The sequence below is a fragment of the Chamaea fasciata genome, unplaced genomic scaffold (genome assembly GCF_029207755.1).
Source record: "Chamaea fasciata isolate MVZ Bird 193981 ecotype frontalis unplaced genomic scaffold, bChaFas1.0.hap1 SCAF_15, whole genome shotgun sequence".
Classification (NCBI taxonomy): domain Eukaryota; kingdom Metazoa; phylum Chordata; class Aves; order Passeriformes; family Sylviidae; genus Chamaea; species Chamaea fasciata.
The window spans coordinates 10,098,788-10,121,718 of NW_027094100.1; the positions used below are offsets into that span (position 1 = coordinate 10,098,788).

Here is a 22,931-nt window from a genome sequence, read left to right on the forward strand (position 1 = left end):
GGGAAGGAGAGACTGATGGGACCGGGAGAATGAAGGCTGATATTCCCCTGTGGGTGAGCAAGGGACTTGCCAAGAAGGTGGGGAGCAGAGCCTCCCGTTTAGCTCTGGGGGAGAGTTGACTTCACTCCAGAGGGATGGGGGTAGTGCTGGGGTGGCTGCTGGCTGTGGCACGTCTCTGGTGATTTAGATTTGGAGATATGTAGGTGGTTTCTCTGACTCCCGGAAACTCCAGCACAGAGAGGCAGAAAATCCCTTCCAGCATTTCCTGGGAAGTCTGCTGGGTTCTGGAGAAGGCAGGATGGAAAGTGGGCAGGACAAAGGGGTCTTGGGGTGCTCAGAGTAGCTCAGAGAAGCTCTCCAGCCCTGTGTGGGGACCAGTTTGGGGATAGCTGTGGCCCTGAGGAGCTGGCTTGGTGGGATGGGATGGAGGCAGGGAGAGGGAGTGCAGAGATGGACATGGGGTTTGGCTGGCAGCAGGGTTTGAATGGATGACTCCCACACAGGGGCACTCACCCACCAAGAGCTGTCTCTTGGGTTAACAAGCCCCTCTCCTGTTCTCTGTGGGGCTGGTGTGGTGCCCGTGGGGCTGGGAAGAGTCAGAACCACCTGGACTCAGCTTTACTCTCAGCTTAATTCACTGGGATGGAAGGAGTTGTGCAAGGATGAGCTGAGCCCGGGGAGGGGCAAGAGAGGGAACAGAACGTGGAAGAAGTAGAAACTTGTCAGATAACCCAAGAACCCCTGTTTGTGTGTGGGTGTGCACATGTGTGTGTGAGGCACGGCTCTGCCATGTGGTCTTGGTTCAGTCTGCGTGGAAGGGGAAGATTTTTGCTCTCCCACCTGGATGGAAAGAGGAAACATTTACAAAGAAGCAAGGATGCCAAGGCAGGTTCATTCACTCTCTTCACAGATCCTTTGGCCCCCTCACAGAGGGAACCTTTTGCAGCAGGGGCATGTCTCAACCCCATCTTGTTTCCTGTGTTTTCTGTCTTGTTCCCTGTGGCTGCCAAGCAGAGCCGACTCCATCCCTCGCTGTCTCCTCCCTGGGTCCATCCACAAGCCTTCCCAGACAGGGCTGGATGAGGAAGCCAGGCCTCTCCCAGCTTAGGCAGTCCAAGGCTGGCCTTTCCCCAGCGATTCAGTCATTCCTTCTCTCCTGAAGGGAACGTGCCCCAACACCTTTGCCTTGAACCGAGCTATGTTCAGGAACCCAGGTTTGCCCACACATGTTGGAGGTACAGCTGCAGGCAGGAGCAGGGGAGCCAACCACAGCTCCAGCGTGGAGGAAAAGGGGAGCCCTCAGCAGAGCCCCGAGCTTGGGGCTGGGGAAGGGGGGCTGGCTGCTGGAGCAGCAAGGTGTGCCCTGACATCCCAGCCCAGCTCCTTTCCAAAGGAGTTCCTCCTCAGCTAACATTTGGCTTTTCAAGCCAGAATTGAGCCTCCTTGGGGAGAGAAACCATCCAGAGTAGGATGACTGGGTCTGCCAGGGGGTCAGTGCTGTGGCACTGCAGCTGCATGGTGGTGATGGGGTCTGGAGATGGTGGGAGAAGGGATGGACACAGCAGTGTGGGCGTGCTGGGGGCTGTGAAGGCTGCTGGGCTCCCGCCCGTGCTGTCCTCCCTGGAGGGCTGCCCCTGTGGGCAGCACAGGCAGGGGTTTGTAGCTGTGAGCTCTCGGTGCAGCACTTTCATCCCTGCCAGTTTTTAGGCAGAGGCAGCCAAGAAGGAGGATGGTCTTCTCCTCCAATCCTCTTTTGCCCTTTGCATATGGAGAGGGAAATTTATTCCCCTTCCAGTCAGTCCATCATGCCAAGATCTTCAGGGGAAATGAGTTTCCATGGCAGGGGTTGAAGTTTGCCAGCACTGGCTTGAGAACATCTGTATGCACAGGCCCTGTGTTATGGTTAAGGTGCAAGGGATATGGACATCTACCTCTGAAGAGGAGCAAACCTCTGGAGCCCTCCAGATTTCCCCTCTGATTATTACAGCATGTTTCTTCCTGCCACAGGTAGTTCATCCCATGCCAGCTGCCAGGCAAAGGAGAAGGATGCAAACATGTTAAGTAAAATGCTCTTGGATGAGCAAGCTGTAAAGGAAGAGGAAATTATTCCTGTGGAGCAGGATAAAGGCTCCCCAAACAGACAGCATGTGGGCAGTGCTCAGAATAGGGAACGGCTCTTTGAAGGACACGAAAATCCTCGCCAGAGCTAAAAGCTGGAGCTGGCTCACAAATGATGGGGGAATCATCTGATGGAAGATAAAGTTTTCATTAAGAACACCATGACCAGGAGGAAACAACAGGAATCCTGCAGGATGAATGGTGCTCCTCAAGCCCAAGCAGACAGGGCATGATTGCAGGTGTGGTTAGTGCAGAAGCGCAGCAGGACTGGGTCAGACCAAAGGTCTGCCCTGACTCATCTCTGCACTCAGGAGCAGATGCTTCAGGGAGAAGGAGTAGAGCAAACAAGTGGTGATACTTGACCCAGATATTAAACCAGCTTCCAAACTGCATCCAGTTCAGCCACTTGTGAGCTGAAGGGGAACTTTAGTGTTGGAGGAGAAAGAGCCTCCAGTTTCCAGGAGATCCCTCATTTCATGGGATGGAAATGCATTACATGGCTGCTCAGCACTGGATGCTCAGTGTAGGAGTCCTGTGGTGGTTTTACACTGCTCCTGGCTGTGAAAAGAGCCAGGTACAGCCCCAGCCACCAGGAACTGTCCTGCCAGGCATGGTTGTGATGCCATGACTGCCCTGGGCAGCCGCAGACAGTCACCATCAGGCTGTGGTCAGGCTTGGCTTTGTGCACAGAGAATCTCGCCCCCAGAGCTGGCTGCAGCAGAGTCTCCAAAACTCAGGCAGTCAAGGTGATCAGTGAGGTGTTTGGACAAGAAATAACAAGAGACTTGTACAGTCTCTTGAATCCAGATGGAGTAGCAATCAAAAGGAATAAGAAATTAAGAAAAATGTAGGGAATGCACATAAAAATGTGTCCTGGGGCGAGTTGTTTCCCAAGAATCACAGAATCAGAGTTTCTTTGATTAGGAGCATAAAACTAAGTCTGAAAAAAAAAATAGGCTGAGTTGGGAAGTGGCCCTGGTTTATGTGGCAGGACATAAAATAGAAAGTAATGGAAGATCTCCATGGGCAGTGCAGAAACTGGATAAACCCTGACACAAATAATTACTCACTGTGCAATTACCTTGGCACCAGAGCATCAGGCTGAGCCCAGCTCCTGTTAGAATTCAGCATCACTGTGCAGTGAAGTGCTTGTCTGTCTGTCTGCATCCTCTCTCTGTCCTCGGGCCACCTGAAGGAACACCATGGCTGTGGTTTTATGCCCCACCAAATCAAGTTAAGACCAGCCAGTGGGTTCAAAAATTAGAGGGAATGGTACTGGGAAAGACAGACCAAGCTGCAAAACACAAAGCTTGGAATCATATAAGTCATGAGTCCTTTAGACTGCTAAATCCTCAAAATGCTCCAGAAGGGCTGTGGGGTTTGGGCACCTCTGGGTGAGATGGGATGGTGTCGTGAATGAGTGGCTTAGGTCACTTAAAGAGTCACTGACAAAGGTATGAGCAAAAGTAAGTTTGAATGTAAGTTTGTGAAACTGTAACTTGACAGAGTTTGATGAGCAACATCCACTCTATCACTTCCTACATGGATGAAGCATATGGAGGAAAATTGACCAAAATCATTTTAAAAGGATTTTCTTGGAGACCAGAGGCACAAAAAGGTAAGTGTACACAGGGTAAGGAAGACCTGCCCATTGAGTCATGAGGTTCAGAGTTGACCCCCTGGCCAAAACTAGCCTCAGATTTGATCAACTGCTTTGTGTTACAGTTCTGGTTTCTTTTCCTCTGCCGAGGTCAGGATACACGGGAAGCATAGGTTCTCGAGTTTGGCCATGGATATTTATTATTTCTTATGTACTTACAGACTCACGAGGCGTGAGCTCCAACTAGCGAGTTAGAGAGAGGAGGTGCAATGGACTGCTTCTAACTCTTTCCAAGGTTATTTAAGCTCCAAATACCCAATAACAAGATGACACCTATATTATTTATATTTTTGACCCAATAATGACCACCCAAGGCCCGCAATGTAGGCCTTTTTCACCCAATTAAAGAAAACCTCCCAAACCGATGAGGAAGAAGGAAGAAGAAGGTGAAGGAGAAGGATTTAGACAATGCCCCAAATCCTCCATCTTGCCCCACACACATTATACTATATACCAAAATCCCAAAATCCAAGTTTCCAGAATTCCAACAGCTTCGTGTCTAAGGGATTTAGCAAATAGGACGGGACGGGATGTGATGGGACGCGGTGGGATGCGATGGCCGAGCGTGGTGGGGACGTAGCCCTAAAGGGCCCAGGGCTCTGAGCCGCTCCGCTGCGAAGGGCAGAGCCCTCAACTGAGCGATGCGGGAGCGGGTCCCTCCTGCCCCCGGTGCCCGGACACCCCCGGGACAGCCCGCCCGTCCCGCCCCGCTCCGGCAGAGCCTCCCCGCAGCGCCCGGCTCCATCCCCGGCCGCATCGCTCCCCCCGCCGGCCGCTCCGCGCCGCTGCCGCCGAAGGCGTCGGCCGGGGAGGAGCAGCAGCAGCGGGAGGAGGAGGAAGGAGAGGAGGCGCTTCTCACACTTTCAGGGCCAGATAAAAGTGTGTCTTTCTGCTTTCTTCCCTTCCGCCCGCCCTCCAAGCCGGCCGCAGGGAGATGCGTCCCTCCAAGTGTTTTCCCCGGCATTTTCTCCTCGCTGGAGGTTGGGCAAGATTTTACTGAATTCGTCCATCTTTGAAATAGATGAGATTTCAAGACAAAAGGATGCTCCGCAGTGGATATAGGCGGATTGGGAGCTGCCTCTCAAGCCGGAGCTGGGCAGAGGTGTGGAGGTGATCCTGGCACTGGAGGACACTCTGTGCCAGACCCATGATAAGACCCCCCTCAGCAGTAATTCTGAGTGTGCTTGAGCTGCTGTGAGAGAGACCTGTGTGTGAGATTCCCACTGGGAATGGTAACTCCATCAGCCCCACCATGCTGGGTACCTGGACACGGGTCAAATCCCTCAGTTACATGGTTCAATCTTCCTTTGCAGGGCCGATTTTAGCTGATGAGACTTGAACCTGTGTGAAATACCAGCCTGAGGGAATGATGTGAAGCTCTGTCTGGGGAAGCTTAGGAGGATATTATCAAATATCCAGAGGGTGTTGGGCACAGTGGTCACAGTGCCTGCCTGCTTGATTTCAAGAAGCATTTGGACAACACTCTCAGGCACGTGGTGTAATTCTTGGGGTTGTCCTGTAGCAGGAGTTGGACTCAGGGATCCTTGTGGGTCCTTTCCAACTCAGATTTTTTTGTGATTCCATGACTCTGTGCTGTAGGATGAATTTAATTCCATGGGTTTCCAGTGTCACTGTTAGCTAGAGTAGAAGCAGCTCCAGGTGCAGCTACACCTTGCAAACAATAAGGCTCTGAGTCCCCAGGTATGTGACTGGAGTAGTCATGGTGATCGCTGGCTTGTCACCTGCATTTTGTACATAATGCAGTGTTTATGCCACAGTTTGTTTCTCTTACAAAAGTAAGGGTCGGCAAAACAGACAGGACAGCACAAATCTCTACAGAAATCTTTGTCTGCCCCATCTTTCCTCTCTTCAATCCAGGACATGGCTCAGTGAGTAACTGCACCACAAGGAACCATCTCTGCAGAGGCACCATAGCACTCAGGTCAGGCTGGTGCTGGTTTTGGATCCAGATCTGTCTGTTATTTTTCTATTTCGGCTTTTTTTTTCAGGTTTGCAAACTGTGTCCTCAGTCAGCACAAACCACAGGGAGAATTTCCACTGGGAAAGTACAGGAGAGTTTCTTTACTGCTGTGCAGGCACGGGAAGGCTCGATTTCAGCTCTAACAGGGAAAGGGCTGTTCTGTTCCACCCTTGCTGACTGTCTGGGTCTGAAAGCTCAAAGAGGCCAGCTTATTCCTCAAGTCCTGACATAACCCCTTGTATGGCATTTGCCCCAAGGCAGTGAAATTCCAGCCACTTGATACTTCAGGCTGTGACCTTTGAAGGGTTAAGAGAGCCTCAGCTTCAACCTCCTGAGCTCATTCTGATGCTCAGCTAAAGCCAGGGCAGCTGCAGTTTGTTATAGCACTGGGCTGGCTCCTTTGGGCTCTGCCAGACTGCTGGGACACGAGCGTTGTCCCATGGGATGGGACATGGCCTTGGAGATGGATCACTGCCCCTTCCAGGGCTGTGATAACCAGCTCTCCTGGTGCAGCCACATGGCTTTCCTGAGCTTGCTGAGACTTAGAGCTGACTTGTGCACCAGAGGGGAAGGCAGGGGAGAGGAGGGCTGGAAAACCTTCCCTTGCAGCACTGGCAGTGGTGCTGAGCTGGATGGAAAGCAGCTGCATGGAAAGCAGCTGCATCTCACGGGGGGGTGGAGTGAGGGTTTCTGGCTGAGAGGGAGTGAGTGGGAAGCAGGTTTGCACAGGATGGCTGATCTACTCCAGCCCCTGCCTGTCTTCCTGTCCTCTCCCCGGCCCAAACCTTCCCTCAACAGCTCTCCAGGCTTGGAGGTGGGTCACATTCAGCTGGCTCTTGCAGTTGTGCCCCTCTCTGTGTCAGGTCTGCCAGTCAGCAGAGCAGCAGCTGCTCCCACAGTGGAGAGGCATTCACTGTGTCTCCACTGAGAACCCCCCTTTGGCTAATAGCCCTGGGAATGGGTGCTGTGCTTCAAGGCAGGGGTGGAAAACCCTCACCTAGCCCCTTTGGGCAACAGCTTTCCCACTGGGGTCCAACACCTTGGCAATACCATGTGAGTGTTCTGTGGGATGTGCCCAGGGCTCTGCAGCTGGGAGTGACCCTGTTCAGGATCCGACCCGACAGCTCTGCTGGGAGCACAGCACATCCCACAGGGGCTGTCAACAGCGACCTCACAGCTGAGCCAGAGCTCTTGCAACTTGGCTATTTTTAGCCCGTGCAAATGGGGGTGGTTTTTTCCCTACTGTTGTGTCTTTTTGCCTTTCCCAGGGATTTTATTGCTGATGAAAGGAAGGGCCTGAGAGCAATGTGAGTGTCTGTGCTGGCTGCTGCAGTGACCCCGTCTCTGCCCATGTTATCCGTCCAATATTCCCCAATCCCTTGACAGTGATGGGCTGGAATGGGCAGAAGCACCTCAGCTTGCCTTGGACCAGAACATTTTTAGGGGCTGGGAGACCTGTGGTAACAACCTGAACCCATGTGTGAGGCTGGTGTTGAGGGGGCAGTCCCTCTCACCAGGATGGGATGAAACAGAGGAACATTGCAGTCTGGTTTATTGTCGGTGTTTCAAATCAGTATTTTTTATTACAGAGACTCATCAGGTTGCTCACACTGTGGCAGGAATTTAATAATATAAGGCACAGGGAACATTCAGAGGTAAAAAAAGAGTTCTCAGCCTGTGAGATTTAACCATCACTTTGCTCCTGTCAGGACCCTCTCTTATAAGGCAAAATCCAAATACCTTCTCTCTTCCATCCTTTGCATCCCTTAAATCCACAACAGGAAAAAAAAAAAAACACATTACAGTCTTTCCCTCGAGCATGTGGCAATCTTGCCACTTTCTGGGCAGGAAAAACCCTTCCAAGTCTGTCACAGCTTCCCTGGGAAAGCAGGGCTGGAATTTAAGCACAGGCAAGGCAGAGGGGTGGGAAGTGCTTAAGGGCACTGTGATTTGGGGAGAGTCAAGAGCTTTATCTCACCTACAGCTGAATCACAACATCAAGGTGAGCCACACACACCCCGGGGAACAGGCACCCCATCTCACACAGAAAACACGACGACAGCGTGGTCATTGAGTGATGGTGAAGCATTTAGCACTTTCAAACCTTTATTATTCAAGAGGGGTTTTACAGGATGGGAATAATTTCGTTTTATCTGTTTTAAATTCTGTGCGCTTCCCTATTTGCTTGTTCGATTTATCTTTTTTTTTTTTTTTTGTGCCCAATAACTGCTAAATTCAAGCCCTGGCAATGGGAGGGATTAAAAAAAAAAAAAAAAAAGGAAAACAAAATCCTACCACTCTTTGTCTTTCTTACCCCTTTCCATACTTCCTACCAAGAGCTGGGTGGCCACAATGTCACCTGCAGCTGCTCTGCTTGAGAACCCAATCCTCCTACATCCTCTGGCTCTGCTTTCCCTCTCTGGCATCTGTGACTGGGGTGCTGAGCCAGCTGAGAGGGTTTCGTGTCTGACGTGTCCAGGAACGTGCTGTTAGTGAGAAGTTAAGAGAAGTCGATCCGAGAGCGGATGGAGGCAGGGCGGATATTTAGCACAGGAACAATCAGCGGTAAAGACACGTCGGAGAGAGAAAAGGCTGGTAAGAGTGTGTGGAAACAGCTGGGTGAGTAATCTAGTGGTAATAGATAAGGCTATGAACGAGGACTGTTATTTCTCTTAGCACCGTTACTACATATGTTTAGACCTATATTAGCACCTTGTTCCCAGGGAAGAACAAAACAAAACAAAAGCAGTTTTAAACCCAAAGGAAGTGGGAAGGTTAAAACATGACAAAGTTGGCAGCAGAGCAGGAAGGTGAGCGTTTAGATCACAAGATCCTTGTCTATGTCCTCTGTGGAAGGAAAAGAGAGAGACACAGTCAGGAGGTGGATGCTGCCAAGGTCCCACTGTTCCTGTACCCTTCCCACTCCCCCCTGCTTCCCCTCCCCCAGGGCTGATTCCTCAAGTCCTGACATAACCCCTGGTATGGCATTTACCCCAAGGCTGTAATGCATTGCTTCATCCACAGTGGGGGCACTGGGGGTGCCTCCCTCCCACCCCCATTCCTGCCCTCCTCAGCACTTACTCTCCTTGATGCCAAAGCAGCTGGCCCACTCCTCCAGGGCGATGTACTTGTCGTTGTCCAGGTCACAGGCCTCGAAGAAGCGAGTGGTGCAGTGCTCCATGGGGATCAGGGGGGCACGCAGTGGGGCCAGCTCGGTGTGGGACAGGTACCTGCCGAGGTCACCACAGCATCACAGGAGGGAAGAGGCTGGCCCCAGCTCTCTGGTTTGCCTGCTTGTCCCAGTGCCCTCCCAGTATCAGCCAGTGAGTGTCAAGGACTGGTATTTGCCTTTGCAGCCAGTTGTGCTGGTCACAAAATAGCCACCAGCTGGGGGTCCCTGCCAGCTGCCCCCACCCCACAGGCTGTGTGTGTGATCACTCTCATGCCCATCTGCAGCCCACGGCTAAGCCAGCAGCTGCTACTTCAGCTGCTGAAGTTATCTCAGGGCCTTTGGACTAAGATATTTTAGGGCACTATCATAGAACAGCAAATCTGAGAAGAGAGAAACTCCCCACCCAAGGGAGGTGGGAGCAGCAGGGGCTGGGAGAGGCCCTTCTTCCTGCAGAAGACCAGTTTGCAGAAGGCATATCCGAGCCTGCTTTGCTGCAACCTCTGCCACCAGCCACCCACTTGTGTCACATCTCCAGCCTGCCTTGACACCTTCTACTACCAAATCACCCTGGTCCTCAGGCAGGGAATGGTTCTGATGGGGTCCTTGTCCTGCTCTGCTGGCACTCACCCATCCATGGGGTGTTGGTCCAGCTGCCCGAATTGCCAGTGCACAGGGAAGATGTACATGTTGTAGTTCTTCTCGAAGTCCCTGGCCAGGAGCTCCACGGTGTGGTCACCGGCCTCCAGGCGCTTCTCGTTCTCGTGGATCTTCTTCACCTGCAATGGGAGAGGCCTTGTCAGCAGGGAAGTGCAAGGGGGCACCTTGGGAGGGTCTTTACAGGGATCCCACAGCTTATTCTGGACAGGCTCCCTGTCTGTGCTGGCCTCCCTTGTGGGGGTGAGCTCCCAGGCCCCCTCCCCTGTCCCCCAACCTTGAGCTTCTGCTTCTCGGTCAGCAGGTTGTTGTCCTCGTCGCGCTCGTACAGAGTGATCAGCACGTTCTTGAGCCAGTCCCGCATGCGCAGGGGGAACTCGGTCAGCTCTGTGTCCAGGCAGGCTGGGATGACTGCAAGTCATACACAGGGGTCAGTGCAGCACCTGGACATGCAGCTCCACACCCCAGTGCCCTCCCACTTCAGCCCCGAGCTTGCCAGGACCTTTGCTCTCCATCAGGCTGTGAACACGGGGGCTGTGCCCAGCTAGGGATCCCCTTGTCTGAGGGAGTGGCTCCACTTACATTTGCAGGGCCCAATGTAGTCCAGGTGCAGCTTGTGTCCCTTCTTGGTTCCCTCCAAGGTGCACTTGGTGGCAAAGAAATGACAGGAGGAGTCGTAGGTCTTGTTGTCAGTGCCACAGACCTGCACAGGAAGGGGAGATTCTGCGTGAGAGGCAGGGACAGTCTCCAAACGAGATGTTTAACTTGTTTCCTGGGGTGGGCAATGGCTCCTTCTTCACCACCAGATGGGGACCAGCCACCCTGACTCTGTCTCCATCTGTGGCAAAGCCCATGTGGGTCCCTCCCTGCCCTGGGCCACAATGCAGGTCCTGCCCTCACCTTCTCGAAGACGCCGGCGGTGGCGGGGCAGCTGGAGGGGTCCTGGCACACGCACATGGGCGAGTTGTTGTCATCCACCTCGCACACCTTGCCGTGCTTGCAGTGGTGGTTCTGGCAGGGGTCTGCAGCGGGAGGGGAGCAGTCAGAGCCAGCCACATCTTCACCTCCCACGAGATGCTCAGGGCACCTCAGCACAGAGGGTAGACTGAGACTGCCAAAAACAGCCCCCAGCATCTAATCTTGTGCTGGGAGGATTTGAGGATTCTCAGAAGTTCATATTAGCCCTGGGGCTAATCCTGGACTCCTTTCTGTAGCCACATCAATGGCTTTTCTGTTGCAAAAATGGGCTTACAGAGAGCCCAGGGCTGGAAGGGGCCATGTGCCTCTTTTGCTTTACATGTGCATCCAGGCTGCCATCGTTCTTGTGCTACAGCCCTTCCCAAAAGAGCCCCTCACTGTTTGGGGTGGCTAAAGCTCCCTCACACAGGGAGGGGACAGTGTCCCTGCTGGCTGGAGGGCGGGGGAAGAGTGACTTACTCTCTGCAACAATCTCTTCTACATCCTCCGTGGGCTCCTCAAACTCTCCCACCTCCACCTGGACGGGATTAGCCCCCACGGGCTCCTGCAAAAGAGGTCGGTGTTTCTGCTGTGGGTGCACAGCCCCAGCTCCTGGGAGTCAAAGCAGCCCCCCCATGGTTCACCAGAGCTTTGGAGATGCTCTTTCCAGAGCAGTGGGTGCTGAGGGGACGGGTAAGGAGGAGGGACAGAGCCACTTACCTCTGTGGTGGGATCTTCGATGACCTCTGTCTCATCGGGCAGAGCCTCCTGCTGCAGAGGAAAACGCACATGAGCGGGGGGGTCCATGGGACAGTCCCAAGGGGGGTGACCCACTGGAACAGGCAGTAGGGCCACCCTCAAGTTGTCCCTCATTCCTCAATACTTTATTTGTTATAAAGGAAAATCCACATCAGGTACTCCAGATGGACAACCCTGACAGGAGAGGCTCTGCTGTCTCCTGCACTTACCGGCGCTGCCAGGGCTTTGCCTGCCAGGCAGAGAAGGAAGAAAATCCAGGCCCTCATCTTTCAGCAGACCTTGAATAAAGCAGAGGAAAAGGAGGGATGAGGAAAGAGGCCACCGTGTGCCGCTGGGCTCCAGGCTGAGCGCTCAGACACTTCGAGAAGGGCGTTCTCTCCATTTCCTGCCTCGTCTGTTCAGTATTACAGACCCACATGCTGCCTTTTCTAGCCAAAACCTTGGGCCAAATCGTGTTTCCAAGATAAATTCGTTTGATTTAGCAAAATGAGACATTGGGGTTTAGATGTCTGTTACTCTCCTGGATGCCTCTAGGAAAATCACAGTCAAAATGGCTCTTCCCTCCTCTGGAGGCTTTTTTTTTCACCAATCCTCCCACATTTTTCATGTTAAAAATCCCCTGATATGAGTGCCAGGTACAAGGAATAAAACTCTATCATCTTAGTTGTCAATCAGAAAAATATAGAAGTGGATGAAGGAAAGAGAGGACAGAGAGACAATGAGACAGAGCACTTGAGAATTAAATCCTTCAGAAAACCGCTTCCCCCATGGACACAGGCATCCCTAGGGGTATCAGAGACCAGTCCCTCATCCTCAGCACCCCAAAATGTTGGGGTGCCTGTTGTTTTTCCCTTTCCTGCTCAGACCTGAGGGTCCCCAGACTGGGTTTGAGAGATCCAAGACACTTTGGGGTTGTGTCCTGCTGGGAGATGAGCTCCAGAAGGATGAGCCCTTTGCACCCTGGGCTGTTGCAGAGCCTCTGTAGGACAAGGCAGCCCAGCTAACACTGGCTCTGATGTGAGCCAGGAGGGCGCAGATGGTGACATCCCGGTGTCCTTGTCCCCCCCCGGTTCCTGTTTGGCAGGGCTGAGCCGCTCTGTGTGCGGGCGGAGAGCAGCTCAGCTGGCTGCTTAATATGCGGGTGGCATCCCCCTGCTGACAGCCAGGGCTGCCCGCTGCCTTCCGCCCGCGGGGACACTGAAACACCCCCGTTCTCTCTCCTGCCAGCCAGGGCACCTGTCCCCCTGCCAAGTCTTCCCTTCCTCCTGCCCTCCTCCTCCTCTCCACCTGCGTGGCCGGGGCACCACAGCCCGCCCTGGGGCCACAGAGAGGGATTTGCTGGGACAGAAAGTGTTGGACAAAGTTTCTTCTTCTCTCCCAGGATATCTAATATCACTGTGGCCTTTTCCTCCTCATACACAGGAGCTCTCTGGGTATAAACCCACACCAAACCTGTGCTGCCAGGACACCAACCAGGCTGGGCTCTGCTTCCTGATTTAGTGAGGTTTGGCCACTCAGAGAAAATCCTATTTCCCATCTCAGGACCTCACCCAGCTTCTAGTGGGGTGTCTGTGCAAAATCGGGGTCAGGGAATGGAGGGCAGCTTTCTTGGGATGTCAGAGGGCTGGGAGGTGCTGGGAATGGCTGCTGTGGTGGTGTCAGGGGGCTGTGGCAGAGGAGCTGTGGGGTGGGGTGATGTTTTGCTGATGTTTTGCCCTTCTGCTCCATCGAGGCTGCAGCTGAGCAGCTCCCTCCCCTCCTGCTTGGTGTGAGCTGTCCCTTCCCTTATCTTGATTTGTTCTGGAGACTTCTGTGAGCTCTGTTGGCATTTGCCAGCAGAGATCACTGGTTCTTCACTCCTGGAAGGTTTGTTTGGGGAGGGAGGTGGAAAAGTACAGGTGATTCTGGCCATCTCCTCCTTTGCTGGTATCCCCTGGCTAGTAAAGGCTCCTCCTGGGCTTCTCCCAGGGGCCTGTTTGCTTTGGAAGGTGCTCTGAGGTTCAGTGGTGCTCACTGGGCAGTGCCCAGCCTGGAGGAGAGGGCAGTGCATGCACATGTGGAAGGTGACACTAAGAAGAACCCAACCCCACACCAAGGCTGTCTTAGATCATTTCCCTAAGCTTTAAAAAAAGCCTTGAATTTCAAAATCTGGGCATGCAGTAAGTGGGGTCAGGGAATTACATGTTTGCTAGGAGCCAGCAGACAGTTGGAGCTGCTAGTGTTGTGTTTGGAGGAAGAAGGAGCATGAAAAAGTCTGAGCAAACAAGCTCTGCAGAGCTGTCTTGTGCCTTAGATGGTAAAACAAGTTTATTATAAAACAACAACCTTTTGGAGGCAAAGCCTGAGCAGTGAGGACATTGCAGTGTCTGTGAGCCCCTGGCAGGGTTGCAAATGGTCATTCCTGAATGCCTGGTGGTCAAAAGTCCTGAAATAACAGCTCAGGAGCCCTGCACACAGGGTTGCTCCATTGGGATTACGTGGTCCATGGTGCAATGTCCCCCCTTGTGGAGCAACCCTGGTCCTGCTAGTCAAGAGGATGCTCTTTGGGGCTGGCACCTGGGCCACACCATGAGCTCAGCATCTATCCCCCAGCTGGAGGGACTTGGGAGGATCCCTGAGGGGCTCTGCACTGGGAATGCCTGGCACTACCCATGGAGGGCAGAGGGCAGCAAGGAGGGTGCAGCCAGGGGGTCATCTTGGACAGAAGGAAACAGGGAGAAAGATTTTAGCAAGCAGGGACTTAGGCCCTTCTGCATCCTAAAGGAATCGACAGACATCAGCACTTTGCAGGATGCTGGAAACCAGCAGAGAAAGGGCTGCTGAATATGGAATAAGAGAGGCTCCATGGTCACCACCCTCTCCTCAGGCCTGCACTCTTGAATGCTGTGGATTGAGCAGACAACAGGGCACCCATGGGCTGTGCAGACTTTTTAATGCCTGATCCCACTTGCATCCTACATGGGGACTTCAGCTCCCAGTCACTCCATTAACAGAGCCTGAGGGCTCCCAGAAACCCCTCTCAGTGGTTCAGCTCTCCAGCACAGCCCTCAGCACCAGCTGCTCATTGGATTTCACAGTCATTCCCCAAAGAAGAAAACAAGAGGGTGTAGAGAGGTCTGAGGCTGACCCTCTGAACCTGCACAGACTCAAAGCCAACTGCACTGGGGAACTCTTTACCACTCTCTCCCCAAGGTTGTGGCACCATCATCAGTTTCTCCTGATGGGGAAAATACCCCGCAGCGATGCACAGAGGATAGTCTATGTCACTGGGTCTGTGGGTCTCTGATGGGGACCCCAGCCTGGGGGCCTTGGTGGCTTGGGGGAGGGCACTGAGGAGGCGGGTGCGGCCTCCAGGAGAGGCTCTGTGGTGGTGGAACATGGTCCATGTGGCGCTGGCCCTGTCCAGGGTTGCGTAAGCCCTTTGGGATGCCACGTTAGCGTGGGGAGGAGTCTCTCCCAGGCCACTTTGACAGCTCCTCCTCGAGGCCACCGGGCTCACCCCAGCTGCCACCTCTGCTAACCAGGGTGAGGGTCTCTGCTGCCTCCTCCCACTGCAGCCATGGAGGCAGGAATGGGCAGTGGCTGGGCAAAACCCTCCCATGCCTCAGCTCCTGCCTGCACCCCAGCCTGGCAGCAGGGTCTCCTGCACCCACCCTCCCTCTGCTCACTGCTTTTCCAAGCCTCTGGAGGGTCTGACATTCCCCCACCTCACAGTGAGTGTAAAGGCAAAGCTGGTCCAGAAAAAGATTCTGCCAAACCCCGCTGGGGCCACAGTTTTCAATGTGTAGGTGGGTGACGAAGTGTGACCCCCACAGAGACACAACACAACACTGCCTGGCCCTGACCTCCCTATGCAAGAAAGACCCTCTGAGCTTAACTCAGGAGCCACTCCCAGGCTAAAAATCCATTTGAAGCCAGAATTGTTTGTGTGAGTCCCCATAGAGCTCCCTGCTGAACAGGTCCCTGCATGTTCAGTGCCGGCTCAGCCAGATGTGCTGTAGCTGCCCTGGGTGCCTGGGCAGCAGGGCAGGGGACTGGGCAGAAGCCAGCCTGGCTCTTGCCACCTGCACAGACCCCTCTCACACACTGTGCAGGCTCAGAAAGCCACACAAGGTTTAGGTGGAAGTGAATTTCCCTTTAGCACACACGCACACTTACACACTCCAGGTAAAACATGGCAGGGAAAAAAATCTCCCTACCCCATGTGCCCATGTAGAGTCACTAAAGACACGGGCACAGTGCAACACTATGTGAACCCATTCCCTGCTCTGGGAGCTCAGCAGCTCTCTGTGAACCCAGAAATGCTCAGATCTCACAGGGCTTGTTGATACAACAGCAGGAGCCCAGTTCCATCACAGCTGTGTGCTGAGGCTGTCACTGTTTCTCCAGGTTGCAGATTGAATCCATAATACAAAACACTTAAATTAGTACCAAGAAAAGTGCCTGGCTGAGCCGTGGGCTGCAGGCAGCCCCTCATGGATGAGCCCTGTGCAGGCAGGTGAGACGTAATTTTGCTGTCCTGCCTGAACTTTTTCTTTCGTATGGGCTGGACCTAAGGCAGTGTCAAGAGCAGCCCGGATGTTTCTGTGCCAGGTGCGGGAGGTCCCTCCGGCCCCCGGGGGTGCAACCAGCTGATCCCGCACAGCTCCACGAAGGAGGCAGAGAATAAACTGTCAGATAAATATCCTGCAAAAATGCAAACCATCCCCAAAGCATTCCCTGGACCTGCCCTGCTGCAGCGATAACAGCCCCGACATCCCTCGGACCAGAGGACCCAGAAAAGGTTTCCATGGGAGCCGACATTCCTCTGGGGCTGAGTCATGGAAGAGTAGAGTGTTGTGGAAGGAGGGGCTTGAAAACAAAAAAAAAAAACTTTGAGAAGTTTATTTCTGCTCTTCCCCCTCCCGACACCGCCCGCACCCCTGCTCCTGCCTATGTGGCAGACAATGGCTTGGCTTTAGCTGCTGCGCCGGACGCAACAGCCTTTCATTTCCACTTAAAACTCGCCTGATCCACCCCAACAAACGGCTACAATTAACTTTTGTCCTTTTGGAGGGATGCTGAGTTTCTGGGCTGTTTCAAGTTGGTCGTCTCTGAGGACTCAGGAGTAGTGGTGACATTCCTGGTACCCCCGGTTTCATTCCTACTTGAAACTTTTGCCTTGCGGTTTGGGTGGGAATTCAGCCCCTAACCGGTTAAATTTCCCTGTTTTTCGGCTAGAGGCAATGGAGTGGAGTTTTCTTAGAGAAGGGACACAAAGAGCAGAGTTAGATTGTCCCATCACTGGGCCGGGAAGGACAGCGGCTGCCTTTAAAGGAAACAAGCTCTCGTCTCTTCAGGGTGCACCTAAAATTGTGCCTGACGGAACCCAAGTTCTTAAAAAAACACCCCAAAAAAAGAGCTTTGCTCCTCCCCTCCTGCAATCTCTGTCTCCCTAACAGTCGATCAGCAAGAGTTCGGCAAGCCAGGGCAGCAGACTTGAAAGGCTTTCAAAGTTTGCTTGGAACAAAAAGCCGAGTGTCTTTTTTTTTTTTTTTTTTTTTTTTTTTTTTTTTTTTTTTTTCTTTTTCTTTCCTCCAGAGGAGAAATAAGACCGGCTACACTGAAAAAAAAAAGAAATAAAACGGCTGAGATGAAGTCGACAGCTCTTTTGTTCTTCCCCTGGATACTCTGGTGAGTTAAACATCACCTGCCAGCACACCTCAGGCTGGGAGAAGTGGGGACTGTTCGTAACTAGATCTGATTTTCTCTGCAGGCTGGTTTGAAGTGCCCAGACCCTGGTGCCAGGGATCTCGCTAAGGAACTACTCACCAGCTGAAAACCCAGAGGGGAAAAAGGGAGCGGAGAGAAGAATGAGGGCGAGTTAAACCTTTACAGTCAGATGCCACCAAAGCAATACAGCTCTGGCAGCGAAGTTGAGTAAGAGACAGTTTAGAAATGGAAATGCTGCGAAGAGGAGAAAGGGGTGAATTTAGGGGGGTCTCTAAATGCACAACTTGGGGTGAAGAGCGTCCAGCTCGCCATCCCGAGTGACGCATGGCCAGCACTGGACACATCCCCGGGCCGGGACAGCGGGTCCCGGGCCAGGGACCCCCGGGGCTGTGGGGACCCCCATGCTGGGAGGAAAAGCGCAGCAAAGGCAAACGCGAAGCTCGGGCCATACCTCGCAGTCCCGGCAGCACGGCTGAGGGAACTTCAGGCTCTTGGAGAGGCTGGAGGAATCTGCAAGTTTTAGAAGGAGGCAGGAGGAAGCCAAAAGGTGGGCTGGGTTTCCCTCTGCCTCTCCCCCTCCTCCTCCTCGCTAGCTCTCCAAATCGGTCTCTTCCTCTCCTCCGCTTCCCAGTGGGCAGTCCCTGAGCCTGGCTCCAAAGGATAGACCAGAGAAATCAAGCTGGAGATCAAAGGGTCCCTGTCAGGGGCAGACCAGCCCGCAGCGCAGCGCTCCCGGCAGAGTCTGCCACAGCACCTGCCTGCGCTGCTGCCATGAGTGTTCAGTTCTCTGTCTCTCCCGGACTGATAGCACTGGGGGATGGGGGAATGCCATCTCTCTGCCTGGTTTTGCACCTCCGAGCGCCTTTACCTGCCGCGATTATAATGTTAAATTCTGTCATTTCTCAGCAGAGTAGCTCAGTCCCTGAGCTGGTGTTTCCCATCCTGCAGAGGAAAGCAGGAGAGTTTTGCTCCTGCATCCTGTCTCCTAACATTGCTGATATCTATGGCTGCCTTGTGGAGAGGGAAAGAATGACGCAGAGAATGTGGAGGATAAAGACATATCTGAAATGCTGTAAGCAGGCAGAGAAACGCTGGGCTGGTAGATGTGACTCTCAGCAAACTGGTTTCTCTGCTGTGGTTGTTGTCCAGCAGATCTGGACTGATTGAACAAAACCCACAGTCAGAATTTCCAGTCAGCTGAATTCAGTGGTCTCTTCAGACATCACTCACTATTTTGACTTTTACAGGACATAACTCAGCTGGAGCAGCTGCCCAGCCAGGGGCAGCCAAGCAGCAAAGCTGTTTGGAGTTGAGTTTTCCCATCTGTTCCTCTCATGCTCAGGGTGAAAACCCAGCTCTTCTTTCCTTACTTCTCTCCATGGCTGAGAGGATCTGAAGTGCATCTGCTCCCCCAGCACCAGTGTGGCCTTGGCACTGCACTGCAAAGGAGAACCAGTAGCCAAAAATTGCTACAGTTTTGGCACCCCTAAAGAATGTCTCCCTGCCATACAGGGTTGTCCTGAGCCCTGTGGATAATCCAGCTCCTTGCACCTAGTGATCCTCCTGTGGCATCAGAGCTCACCCCAGGGCTGCTCTCCAGGGTTGCTGGAATGATGGTGTCTTGTGTAGCCAGCAGGACTGGGGACATCTGGGCACCAGCAGTGTGATTGTGGATGCTGGGTGAAGGACACCCGAGATCAGAGCAAAATTCAACATTGTGTTTTGTCTTGGCTGCCTGGGGTTTGGGTTCATTCTTGTTTATGTGCTATCTTTGAGAGGGCTGAGACACGGACCTGGGTGCTTAACTCTTCCCACTGATGTTGCTGAGGATTAAATGTCAACACAGGGCCTGGACTCTGGTGACCTGCCAGGCTGTGCCGGCTCCTTGCTCTGCAGGATGCCTTTGTTTCTGTGGCTCTGTATCAGCTCACTCCTCATCCGGCCCATGGCACTTCTGCTGCGTGTGAGAGACCAGATGTAAGACTAAACATCCCACGGCCAACAAGGAATGAAACATAAACAGAACAGAAAGGGAAGGCAGAAGGGAAGGGTTCATGAAAACCCATCATCACTTCCCAGTGAAGAGGTTTATCTCTGTGATCAGGCAGCTCAGGAGGCTGGTGGCAAAGGGCAAGAGAAGAAAAATCTTCTTCACCCATTTCTTTACTTGGCTGCACAATTCCCAAAAGCCATCCCTGGGTGCTGATATGTGGATGTTGATACCACTCAGAGAGACATCCATAAATATTCCACATGATCCCCCTCCAGGTCCCTGTGGAAGCTGGATTTATGACGGTGTCTAGGACTCCATGGGTCCTTCTAATGCAACCAACTGGAGCACCTTGTCCTCCCACCACAAGTGTCTGTAGCTCCCAGTGCAGCCCAGAGCCACTTGTAGGTGCAGTTTGGCTCCAGAGGTCACACGTCCCCTAAGCCAAAGTTTCATTTGCTTGAGCCATAACCCAAGGAGTTGAACACAGCTGTTGAATGCTCTCTGCAGTGGATTAGTCACGGCTCGCATTGAAATTGTACCGCTGCTGGTTCTTCTCCTAAGGAAAAAAAAAAAAAAAAAAAAAAAAAAAGACATCTGGAAAAAATTTTGGAGAGAAAAAAAAAAAGAAGAGAAAAGAAACCACGACTTTTCTAACTGACAACGTGGCAATTGCTCTGCACTGTAGTTTGAAGTTAGGCCCTCTGCTGAGGGCTTAAACAAATGATAGTGCCACGGAGATAATTATAGCAGGGGTTTCTTTATGGATGTGGTGGCTTAGCCCCTGGGTCTGAGCGAGAGCAAAAAGCAGAGATGCAGTCACATCTGGAAATGGCCCCCAAGCTCATCCAGTGACCCCAGGGGGGTGGGAGTGAGGGGTTCTCACCGTGATCTATGCACATGGTGGGGACAGCCAGGTCCTGCACCTTGGGAAGGACACATTGCCAGGGATCAGCTGTGGGATGGAGGGGGATCACAAAGAGCCTGGAGCTACTGGCAGGCTCTCTAAACATAGCAGCTTTAAAGAGCTCCAGAAATGACTGAGAGCTTGCAAAGGAAGTCCTGGAAAGTCCTTTCCACTCTTGTAAGGCTTAGTGGGGTCATCAAAGAGGAGATTTTGGTGTCAGGCTGCCAGGAGGAAAACTGGACCTCTCACCTATTTAAAAAGCTGTCTTATGCCATCTGGGGCACTGGATGGGCAGGAGATTCCCCAAGGTCCAGCTCAGGCTCCTGACCCTGTGCCAGGGGGTGCTTTGGGCACAGCAGATGAACCCCAAGGCTCCTGGTGCTCAATCCCAGCTCAAGTGACTGCACAAACTCCGATGCAAAGAGCAAACAGGGCAAGACCCTTTGAGGCTTGAGCGCATTTTACAGCAAAGCCAAGAGGTCAGGAGGGGTGAGGTTTGAACTCCAGCTAACCCCAGTTCAAAATCCAAATTTCTTCATCCTGCTTTGAGCCAGGCTGGGCAGATCTGGGCTGGTGCAGTGCTTTCCAAGAGGGGAAAAAATTCTCTCTGTAAGAGATGGAGAAAAAGACAAGTGAGCAGCTCTGTAAGAGTGATACAAGTGTGGATTAATAATCCTGCTGTCCTCTGCTCACAAGTCTCTCAGTGTGAGGAGCCTTTCCTTCCCTCTGCTCTGGGAGGGATTCTCTAATGAGTTTTACTCTAGAGGATGTGTCTGCATTAATTTCTGATGGATGCTGCAGCAAAACAATGAACCTGAAGTGCAGATAAATAAACAGGATGCCCTGGAACCACTGTGGGAAAGTAATTTGCTAAGTCTTCATCCCTGGGTGTGTGGCTGAAGCTCCTCACAGGTGTATGGGCAGTGTGGGGGAAGTCAGTGGCTGCAGGGGTGGGAGCCCAGCACCCAGCTCTGGAAAAGTTGAGAATAAATGCAGAGCAGAGAGGAATCTGCTTATCCCAGGAATTTCCCATCTCTCCTGCTCTCTGGGAGTGTGTCAGATGGAGGCTTTCTGTTTTTTTCCATTTCAGAAGCAGATCAGAGGCAGAAGGGCTGTGCTCTCTGGGCTTGCACCAAGCAGATGCAGGGCCACTGGAAGCACCATCTGCACAGGGCAGGATGAGCCCAAACTGCCCCTGGAACATGCCTGAGAGTGGCTGTCTTTGTCCTACGTGGGGCAAGGAATTCTTCCCAGGGGGGTGGACTCTGCCCCTCAGCTGAGCTGTAGGACTGATGCCTGGTTCAGGTGGAGCAGATGGATGCTCACAGTCTCTTCCAATGCCTGCACTGGGGTGCTGGTCAGAAGCAGAAGGAAGAGTGGATGTCATTGCAGATTCTCAGCTGTAATCCAGAGGCCAGCAGGGCAGGGGATGGAAAGGCAGCTGTGCATGGCTCTGCAGTGAGTCATGGCCTGGGAGCAGGCTGCAGAGCTAGAAAGCAGGACAGGCTTACTGTGGGGTGTCTTGTTCTTTCCATGATGTGTCTGGTCTCTCACAGCTGTCCCAGGGTTCTCTGGTAGAAGGCTCTTCTGTGGCCCACGGGGAAGGTGTCTCCTCTGCCTCCCTCACACTCCCCCTGCATTATCATCTCACTCACTTGGAAATGTGTGGGGCTGCAGGCTTGGTTTCTGTCCTCCCTGAGACCAAACTGAGGCCAAAGAAGCAGGGGAATAAAATCCATCACCTTCCTCAGCTGTGGTGCAAGACAGCAGCTCTGTGTGCTGCAGCTGCCCCTGCACTGCCCAGGATGCTGCTCCTGGGCATCGCATCTGAACACCCAGAAAGGCTGGTAGATACATAGATAGATAGATAGATAGATAGATAGATAGATAGATAGATAGATAGATCGATCCCCTCTGGCTGTAGCCCCCCACCCTGTCCCTGTGACACTGTCCCACAGCCCTGTCTGGTGACATCACACCAGGCACCAGCACACAGGACACGTCCTCAGCTGATTTGAAACTCCCAGGCACATCCAGCCTGGCTGAGCTTGGTCCCAAGCCCAACCCCTACAGTATCCAAAGGGCCTGAATGTCTGTCCCAAAAGGCCTTTCCCTTGCTGCAAGGGGCTGTTCCCTGTTCATCCTGGGCACAGGGATGTTGTGTGCCTGAATTACAGTCGGGTGTCTCAGCCCAACTCTGCTGTTGCTTGAGACCTTGTGCTGGAGTTGTGCCTGTGACTTGCAAAAGGTGAAGTAAAACTTCTAGGAGGGAAGTGCTGCTAACTCCAGGTAGTCCCACCTTGCTCCTGGTGTTTACCTACGATGCAATTTTGAGTCCTCTTGAGCCTGACAGATGCGGTTTGGCAGCTTTTGAAGGATATGAATAGAACTGCTTGAGGAAATAAACAGGAATCCACTCTTGAGCCCCTGAGACATGTGGGGAGGGAAACTCCTGGGCTGCAGTGTCAGCTCTTTTCCATGGAGAAGCACAGTCTAAAAGGCAGCTTTGATGGGAGTACCTACGCAAAGCTGTGGCAGGCCCAGAACATCCAATGCCATCTGGAAAGCAGTGGCAACAACCATGGGTGAGGAAAAGACTAGAAAGGCAAACTCCAGAGCTCACAGGGCTCTCTAGGGCCAACTGCATTTGTTTTTTTGGGTCAGGAGTGTGAGGTCCTCTAAGAGAAGCTTTATTCTCAGATGAATTGGCCACTTACCCCACAACCCTTTTTGATTTCATCAGCCACACCAACTGACATCTAAGGGAAGAAAGCAATGGTTTTCCTGGGCCATGTCTGTGCTGGGAGCCCATTTACAAGGCTCCCCTTTGGGATCGTGGTGCAGTGGTCAGGCTGGTGAGTGTCCAGTGGGGCCAAGCAGTGATGGGGCAGAGCTGCCATGCACTGGGATTGCAGCTGAGGCAAAGTGGGCAGTGGGGCTTGGTGTCCTCAGCATCCAGCTGAGGACAAGGGCTGTAAGCAAGGGCTGCTTTCGCTGCGGGCTTGTGCATTGCTGGAGGCA

The 22,931-nt window shown here is 53.0% G+C and overlaps 1 protein-coding gene across 1 annotated transcript; it reads right to left on the reverse strand.

Annotated features, from left to right (window-relative positions):
• Positions 1-7,309: 7,309 nt before the first annotated feature.
• SPARC (secreted protein acidic and cysteine rich) lies at positions 7,310-17,571 on the reverse strand. Its single transcript, XM_066196825.1, has 10 exons — positions 17,465-17,571; positions 11,511-11,579; positions 11,263-11,313; positions 11,023-11,107; positions 10,486-10,607; positions 10,168-10,288; positions 9,863-9,996; positions 9,559-9,707; positions 8,841-8,989; positions 7,310-8,606 (listed from the first exon to the last, which is right to left on the reverse strand). Exons 2-10 carry the CDS (start codon positions 11,565-11,567, stop codon positions 8,578-8,580), a joined length of 897 nt encoding a protein of 298 aa, XP_066052922.1. The 5' UTR covers positions 11,568-11,579; positions 17,465-17,571; the 3' UTR covers positions 7,310-8,577.
• Between the last annotated feature and the right edge of the window lie 5,360 nt (positions 17,572-22,931).

Coding starts and splice junctions, on each gene's coding strand:
- SPARC (XM_066196825.1), bottom strand. CDS start 11,567: ATGAGGGCCTGGATTTTCTTCCTTCTCTGCCTGGCAGGCAAAGCCCTG. Junction 11,108..11,262: donor TCGAAGATCCCACCACAGAG/GTAAGTGGCTCT, acceptor CCTCTTTTGCAG/GAGCCCGTGGGGGCTAATCC. Junction 9,997..10,167: donor CTACATTGGGCCCTGCAAAT/GTAAGTGGAGCC, acceptor TATGACTTGCAG/TCATCCCAGCCTGCCTGGAC.